This window comes from Neoarius graeffei, chromosome 12 (assembly GCF_027579695.1).
Source record: "Neoarius graeffei isolate fNeoGra1 chromosome 12, fNeoGra1.pri, whole genome shotgun sequence".
NCBI lineage: Eukaryota > Metazoa > Chordata > Actinopteri > Siluriformes > Ariidae > Neoarius > Neoarius graeffei.
Window position 1 is genome coordinate 59,732,355 of NC_083580.1, and position 9,584 is coordinate 59,741,938.

The 9,584-nt window shown below is 39.0% G+C and overlaps 1 protein-coding gene across 4 annotated transcripts in view; it reads right to left on the reverse strand.

Annotated features, from left to right (window-relative positions):
• Nucleotides 1–1,134, reverse strand: part of ncam1a (neural cell adhesion molecule 1a) — a 780,402-nt gene extending 779,268 nt beyond the window's left edge. For all 4 annotated transcript variants that reach the window (XM_060936138.1, XM_060936137.1, XM_060936141.1 and 1 more), the window contains exon 1: nucleotides 928–1,134. In XM_060936138.1, coding sequence (XP_060792121.1) covers nucleotides 928–979 — 52 coding nt within the window. In that variant the 5' untranslated portion in view covers nucleotides 980–1,134. The remainder of the gene's footprint in view (nucleotides 1–927) is intronic.
• Between the last annotated feature and the right edge of the window lie 8,450 nt (nucleotides 1,135–9,584).

Below are 9,584 nucleotides of genomic sequence, written 5' to 3' on the forward strand. Positions count from 1 at the left end.
ACTGAGGGATAAACTGAGGGTTAAGGTACTGAGGGTTAAGGTACTGAGGGTTAAGGTACTGAGGGATAAACTGAGGGTTAAGGTACTGAGGGTTAAGGTACTGAGGGTTAAGGGATAAGGTACTGAGGGTTAAGGTACTGAGGGATTGTGCGTGTATTGTAGCGCGCGCGTGTCCGCATGAGCTTGCGCAAAGTAGACTGATATTGTGCATCTCCATTCAAACAAAACACACTTTCATAAAATCCGTTTGGGCATTTAAACTGTCACTAAAATCCGGGATTGCTCCAGGAAGCACAGGGCAGCAGGTGAGCCGTGCAGTGATCCCGGAACTAACCCCGCAACTTTCTCTTTTAATCACACTGCACACGCTGGCGCGCGCTCGGAACTCTGCGCCTCAACAGAGACAGCCGGAGCCGCGCGCGCGCGTCAGAGTCGAACCTGCGGCTGGTTTGTGCTGAAGCGCGCGCGGGGAGGAGGAGGGGGATGCGCTCTGCAGCGGGACACCGAGCGCGCTTTGTTTATTTACACTAAACACGAGCGCAGCGTCACTGTTCCACCGCCACAACAATCCGGAGCTCCTCGCAGGCTCATCAGCTCAGCATGGAACACGGGCCCGATACCGGATCAAATGGGCAATAATTCATATCATACTCATGAACACCGACACCATGCTGCACTCCACCGCTGCAAGCTAAACTGCACCAGACGCTGTTCGAGAATCAGACGCTGCACGCAGAAGGACACAGAAAACCCCTCTCACAACTTACTGAAACGCAAAATGAGCCAAGTGCACCAGGCAGAGCATCCCGCGGGCTGAAAGAACCGCATCAGGACCAAAACGGTGCATGAAGGAGTTCAAAAGTTGAATCCCTTCAAAGCATCTTTCCAAAAGAAAGAAAAAGAAAGAAACCTTCATCGCATCTTTACCTGCATGTCCAAACAGCAGCACGGTCCAGATGAGATCCCGTGTTTGAAGCATTGCAATCTCTCTCTCCGTGAGGAAGGTGAAGGATGACTGAGCTCGGGGAGGATTTTCAAGCCTTACAGCGATGCGTCCTGGCCGCTTCCCGGGATTCGGAATAAAGTGAATAGAGGAAAGAAACGGCTCACGCGCTGAAAGAGAACGCGCTGGAGAAGAGCGGGCTGAGCGGAATGAGAGCGAGCGGAGCGGAGCGGAGCGGAGCGCAGCAGCCGCAGCACCTCCCTCACCGGAATCAATGCGCCTGTGCGCAGAGCGCGCGCGCCCCCTTTCCACTGGATTAAGAAGCCTGGAAAGAAAGTAGTGCGCGCTCACACGCGCGGCAGATGGCAGCCGGTTATTTAGATAACAAAGAAAAAAAAACCTGCCCGAGCCCCCAATGGGCATATCGAAAGGTCACGCGTTAACTTTGGTCGTTCTCTTTCCCTAGTTTATCCCAAAAAGTCAAGAAATCTAAGGAGCACCTAAAGTCCGGAAAGGTGATTTGTTCTCTTGTACGCATAAATTACTCTCTTGTGCACACAAGTTTTTAGCTTCTGCACAAGATAATACCTTGTTCCCACAAGATAATAACTTTTACACGCAAGATAATAACTTGTTCTCACAAGATGATACCTTGTTTCCAAAAGATTATAACTTGTGCACACAAGATAATAACTTGTTCCCACAAGATAACTTGTTCTCACAAGATAATAACTTGTTCTCACAAGATAATAACTTGTTCTCACAAGATAATAACTTGTTCCCACAAGATAATAACTTGTGCACACAAGATAATAACTTGTTCCCACAAAATAATAACTTCTACAAACAAGATAATAACTTTTACATGCAAGATAATAACTTGTTCTCACAAGATGATACCTTGTTTCCAAAAGATTATAACTTGTGCACACAAGATAATAACTTGTTCCCACAAGATAACTTGTCCTCACAAGATAATAACTTATTCTCACAAGATAATAACTTGTTCCCACAAGATAACTTGTTCTCACAAGATAATAACTTGTTCTCACAAGATAATAACTTATTCTCACAAGATAATAACTTGTTCCCACAAGATAATAACTTGTGCACACAAGATAATAACTTCTACAAACAAGATAATAACTTTTACACGCAAGATAATAACTTGTTCTCACAAGATGAAACCTTGTTTCCAAAAGATTATAACTTGTGCACACAAGATAATAACTTGTTCCCACAAGATAACTTGTCCTCACAAGATAATAACTTATTCTCATAAGATAATAACTTGTTCCCACAAGATAACTTGTTCTCACAAGATAATAACTTGTTCTCACAAGATAATAACTTATTCTCACAAGATAATAACTTGTGCACACAAGATAATAACTTGTTCCCACAAAATAATAACTTCTACAAACAAGATAATAACTTTTACATGCAAGATAATAACTTGTTCTCACAAGATGAAACCTTGTTTCCAAAAGATTATAACTTGTGCACACAAGATAATAACTTGTTCCCACAAGATAACTTGTCCTCACAAGATAATAACTTATTCTCACAAGATAATAACTTGTTCCCACAAGATAACTTGTTCTCACAAGATAATAACTTGTTCCCACAAGATAATAACTTGTGCACACAAAATAATAACTTCTACAAACAAGATAATAACTTTTACACGCAAGATAATAACTTGTTCTCACAAGATTATACCTTGTTTCCAAAAGATTATAACTTGTGCACACAAGATAATAACTTGTTCCCACAAGATAACTTGTCCTCACAAGATAATAACTTATTCTCACAAGATAATAACTTGTTCCCACAAGATAACTTGTTCTCACAAGATAATAACTTGTTCCCACAAGATAATAACTTGTGCACACAAAATAATAACTTCTACAAACAAGATAATAACTTTTACACGCAAGATAATAACTTGTTCTCACAAGATTATACCTTGTTTCCAAAAGATTATAACTTGTGCACACAAGATAATAACTTGTTCCCACAAGATAACTTGTTCTCACAAGATAATAACTTATTCTCACAAGATAATAACTTGTACACACAAGATAATAACTTGTTCCCACAAGATAATAACTTGTTCCCACAAAATAATAACTTCTACAAACAAGATAATAACTTTTACATGCAAGATAATAACTTGTTCTCACAAGATGATACCTTGTTTCCAAAAGATTATAACTTGTGCACACAAGATAATAACTTGTTCCCACAAGATAACTTGTTCTCACAAGATAATAACTTATTCTCACAAGATAATAACTTGTGCACACAAGATAATAACGTTCCCACAAGATAACTTGTTCTCACAAGATAATAACTTATTCTCACAAGATAATAACTTGTTCTCACAAGGTAATAACTTGTTCTCACAATATAATAACTTTTACACGCAAGATAATAACTTGTTCTCACAAGATGATACCTTGTTTCCAAAAGATTATAACTTGTGCACACAATATAATAACTTGTTCTCACCAGACAATAACTTGTGCACACAAGAAAATAATTTATTCTCCTTTCCCTAGTTTATCCCAAAAAGTCAAGAAATCTAAGGAGCACCTAAAGTCCCAAAAGGTGATTTGTTCTCTTGTACGCATAAATTACTCTCTTGTGCACACAAGTTTTTAGCTTCTGCACAAGATAATACCCAGGGATGAGAATGGGACATTTAAAAAAAACTCTGAAATGTCTGCCAAGGGCAGACATAATGCACACAAAGCGTGCATGGGGGGGTTTCAAAGGGGGGTGCGTGCCCCTTTGAGCATGGAAAATTTTTATAAAATGCACTAAGAAATGGTGACCTCTGATGACTTCTAACATTGAAAATGAAGGGAAATCATTACCTTTGAAAGCTTGAAATATCCAACAGTATAATTTCCCCAAACTTCTGAAATATTTGCAAACAATTGTATTCTGTGTGAAATAAATAGCAAATAGACTATTGAACTTTCAAGTCAAATTCAAGAAATAATTATAAGTAATTGATGTTTGTGTATACATTTTCTAAAACATAGATACTATCAATCAATGGTTATATATAAATTTTCTAAAACACAATTATATATATAACATTTTATTTCAAATAACAATCCTTTATTTTGGTGCTTTAAAAAGTGCTTTCACATAGGAATTTGAAAGATATTTTATAAATAAGTTAAAAAAAACTCACCATATATTTACAATCTATAGAGATTGAAAAATGTTTTGAAGCACAGTATTAAACACCAAATGTCCCATAAAATGTCAGCACCATAGACCCATCGGAAACAGTTCTTTATCCCATTCGATTTATCGATTTCCCTGGCACGATCCTCATTTTTGCGGTCCAAAACTTTTGCCATATTGGCGAAGTAACTTTGAAAATTAAACCAAAATAACTAGAACTTAAGAAGTGATCAAAACCATGTACGTATAGCTTGTTTCTCCATGAATTGTAGAAGTGAGATGAAACTAGCGCCAAAATGTTGCCGGAAATCGTCGTGAGTTGTCGTTAGCATAAATATTGAAGAAAGCAATGACGATTTCCGTTATCACAGCTGCAACTAATTTTGCAATGAGCGTTGCCAAAAGATGCTGGCAGGCGGTCGGCCGGTCCTGCCTGCTTGTGCCACCACAAGCCTCGCCTCGCGCCGACCCCTCCCCCCCTCCCCCGAAATTTTCTCAACGGATTTACACGTTTCACAAAAATGACATTTTCAGCGGGAAAAAATTCGGAATTCCGCAGATCCACTGAAAATGTTACCTTGTTACCTTGTTCCCACAAGATAATAACTTTTACACACAAGATAATAACTTGTTCTCACAAGATGATACCTTGTTTCCAAAAGATTATAACTTGTGCACACAAGATAATAACTTGTTCCCACAAGATAACTTGTTCTCACAAGATAATAACTTATTCTCACAAGATAGTAACTTGTACACACAAGATAATAACTTGTGCACACAAGATAATCACTTGTTCCTACAAGGTAATAACTCGTTCTCACAAGATAATAACTTCTCCATGCAAGATAATAACTTGTTCTCACAAGATGATACCTTGTTTCCAAAAGATTATAACTTGTGCACACAAGATAATAACTTGTTCTCACCAGATAATAACTTGTGCACACAAGATAATAATTTATTCTCCTTTCCCTAGTTTATCCCAAAAAGTCAAGACATCTAAGGAGCACCTAAAGTCCCAAAAGGTGATTTGTTCTCTTGTACGCACAAATTACTCTCTAGTGCACACAAGTTTTTAGCTTGTGCACAAGATAATAACTTGTTCTCACAAGATAATACCTTGTTCCCACAAGATAATAACTTTTACACGCAAGATAATAACTTTTACATGCAAGATAATAACTTGTTCCTGCAAGATAATAACTTGTTCCCACAAGATAATAACTTCTTCCTACAAGATAATAACTTGTACACACAAGATAATAACTTGTGCTCACAAGATACTAATTTGTTCTTACAAGATAATTTGTACACACAAGATAATAACTTTTTCCCAGAAGATAATAACTTGTGCACACAAGTTAATAATTTGTTCTCACAATATAATAACTTGTTCCCACAAGATAATAACTTGTACACACAAGATAATAACTTGCTCTCACAAGATAATAACTTGTGCTTACAATATAATAACTTATTGTCCCAATAATAACTTGTTCTCACAAGATAACAAGTTGTTCACACAAGATAATAACTTGTTCTCACAAGATAATAACCTGGTCCCACAAGATAATAACTTCTTCCCACAAGATAATAACTTGTACACACAAGATAATAACTTGTTCTCACAAGGTAATAACTTGTACACAGAAGATAATAACTTGTTCTTACAAGATAATAACTTGTACACACAAGATAATAACTTGTGCTCACAAGATAATAATTTGTTCTTACAAGATAACTTGTACACACACAATAGTACCTTCTCACAAGATAATAACTTTTTTCCCAGAAGATAATAACTTGTGCACACAAGTTAATAATTTGTTCTCACAAAATAAAAACTTGTTCCTACAAGATAATAACTTGTTTCCACAAGATAATAACTTGTGCACACAAGATAATAACTTGTTGTCACAAGATAATAACTTGTGCACACAAGATAATAACTTGTGCACACAAGATAATAACTTGTGCTTCCAAGATATTAACTTGTTCTCACAAGATAATAACTTGTGCACGCAAGATAATAACTTCTATCTCACAAGATAATAACTTGTGCACACAAGATAATAACTTGTTCTCACAAGATAATAAGTTGCTCCCACAAGATAACTTGTACACACAAGATAATCACTTGTTCTTACAAGATAATAACTTGTGCTCACACCACAGCACAGAAGACCCCACCACCTCCCAGCGACCAGGTGTTGACGCTGTCCCCAGACAGCGTGAGGAGAGCTCTCAGGATGACAAATGCACGAAAAGCCCCGGGTCCTGATAACATTCCTGGTCGTGTTCTGAGAGACTGTGCCGAGGAACTCACAGATGTCTTTACAGACATCTTCAACATCTTGTTGAGCCAGGCTGTTGTCCCCACGTGCCTCAAAACCACCACCATCATTCCGGTCCCGAAGAAGTCGTCTCCCTCCTGCTTCAATGACTACCGCCCTGTCGCACTCACTCCCATCCTCATGAAGTGCTTCGAGCGGCTAGTCATGCAGCATATCAAGTCTACCCTCCCCCCCGCCCTGGACCCTTTCCAGTTTGCATATCAGTCCAACCGTTCGACCGATGATGCCATCTCCACTGCCCTCCACTCAGCCCTCACCCACCTGGAGACAAAATACTCATATGTCAGAATGCTGTTCATACACTTTAGCTCAGCATTCAACACAATCATTCCTCAGCAGTTCATTCATAAACTGGACCAGCTGGGACTCAACACCTCCCTGTGCAACTGGCTGCTGGACTTCCTGACGGGGAGACCACAGACTGTACAGGTCAGCAGCAACTCCTCCAGCACCATCACATTGAACACGGGGCCCCCCAAGGATGTGTGGTAAGCCCCCTCCTCTTCACTCTGCTGACACACGACTGCACACCAACATCCAACTCTAATCTCTTCATTAAGTTTGCGGATGACACGACTGTGGTGGGTCTCATCAACAATGGCAATGAGACAATCTACAGGAGTGAGGTGAGCCGCTTGGCCATGTGGTGCAAGGGCAACAATCTCCATCTGAATGTGGAGAAGACGAAGGAGATTGTTGTGGACTTCAGGAGAGAGCACACCCAGCATGCTCCACTAACTATCGACGGTGCTGCAGTGGAGAGGGTGAGCAGCACCAAGTTTCTGGGTGTACACATCTCTGAAGACCTGTCCTGGAGCAACAACACCGCATCACTGGCCAAAAAAGCCCAACAGCATCTGTACTTCCTCCGCAAACTGAGGAGAGCAAGAGCCCCGGCCCCCATCATGCACACTTTCTACAGAGGCACCATCGAGAACATCCTGACCAGCTGCATCACCGTGTGGTACGGCGCCTGCACCGAGTCCTGCTGCAAGTCTCTGCAGCGCATCATGAGAGCAGCTGAGAGGATCATTGGTGTCTCTCTCCCTTCTCTAATGGATATTTATAACTCCCGCCTCACCCACAAAGCCATCAGGATTGCAGGTGACCCCACCCAGCCATCTCACAGCCTCTTCAGTCTGCTGCCGTCGGGCAGGAGACTGCGGAGTCTCCAGGCCAAAACCAGCAGGCTCAAGAACAGTTTCTTTCACCAGGCGGTCAGAAGGCTCAACTCCCTCCCTGTTCTGTCCCTCCTCCTCCCTTTGCCCCCTGCCACAGATTCTGCTCGCACACCCCCTGCCCCCCCTTCAGCATCTGACATGTCATCCTCACAGTTCCCCCCCAAACACACACACACACACACACACACACACACACACACACACACACACATATACATACATCTCATTGTTCATTAACACACTGAACTCAGGGACCGCACATCTCACTTTACCTCGCTCATTTGCACTATTCCGCACTACCTCACCTTAACAGCTGCAAGTTTGATTATACTGCTTATTTCATGTTTACCTGTTATACCTCAAGTGCCCTTGACTATTTGTTTATTTGCACCAATTTACGTGTGTGTGTGTGTGTGTGTGTGTGTGTGTGTGTGTGTGTGTGTATATGAGTGTTTAGTCTATGTCTAGTTCTTATCTAGAGTGTTTATACTGTTTATATTGTTTGAGTGTTTAGTCTGTCTAGTTCTTATCTAGTGTTGCTGTTTATATTGTCTGTCTGAGTGTTTAGTCTATATCGAGTTCTTATCTAGTGTTTATACTGTTTATATTTATACTGTTTATATTGTTTGTCTGAGTGTTTAGTCTATGTCTAGTTCTTATCTAGAGTGTTTATACTGTTTATATTGTTTGTTTGTTTTTTCAATTATTCTCTTTTTATTTTAATTTATTGCATTGCCTGTTTGCACCGTGGGTCAGAGAGGACTGAAATTAAATCTGTGCTGTATGTCGAGTATGTATAGCATATTTAACAATAAAGTTGACTTGACTTGACTTGACCTTGTACACACAAGATAATAACTTCTCACAAGATAATAACTTTTTCCCAAAAGATAATAACTTGTGCACACAAGTTAATACTTTTGTTCTCACAAAATAAAAACTTGTTCCCACAAGATAATAATTTGTTTCCACAAGATAATAACTTGTTCTCACAATATAATAACTTGTTCTCACAATATAATAACTTGTTCCCACAAGATAATAACTTGTTCTCACAATATAATAACTTGTTCCCACAAGATAATAACTTGTGCACATAAGATAATAACTTGTGCTTACAAGATAATAACTTGTGCTTACAAGATAATAACTTATTGTCCCAAGATAATAACTTGTTCTCACAAGATAACAAATTGTTCACACAAGATAATAACTTGTTCTCAGATAATAACTTGCTCCCACAAGATAATAAATTGTTCCCACAAGATAATAACTTGTACACACAAGATAATAACTTGTTCCCACAAGATAGTAACTTGTTCTCATAAGATAATAACTTGTTCTGCCAAGATAACAACTTGTTCTCACAAGATAACAACTTGTTCTCACAAGATAATAACTTGCTCCCACAAGATAATAACTTGTGCACACAAGATAATAACTTGTGCACACAAGATAACTTGTTCTCACAAGATAATAACTTGTGCACACAAGATAATAACTTGTTCCCACAAGATAATAACTTGTTCTCACAAGATAACAACTTGTTCTCACAAGATAACAACTTGTTCCCACAAGATAATAACTTGTTCTCACAAGATAATAACTTGCTCCCACATGATGATAACTTGTACACACAAGATAATAGCTTGTTCTCACCAGATAATAACTTGTGCATACAAGATAATAACTTGTTCCCGCAAGATAATAATTTATTCTCACAAGATAATAACTTTTACACACAAGTTAATAACTTGTTTACACTAGGTTATAACTTATTCCAAGAAGATAATACCTTGTTCCCACAAGATAATAACTTATTTTCACAAGATAATAACTTGTGCACACAAGATAATAACTTGTTCTCACACAATAATAATTTGTTCTCACAAAATAACA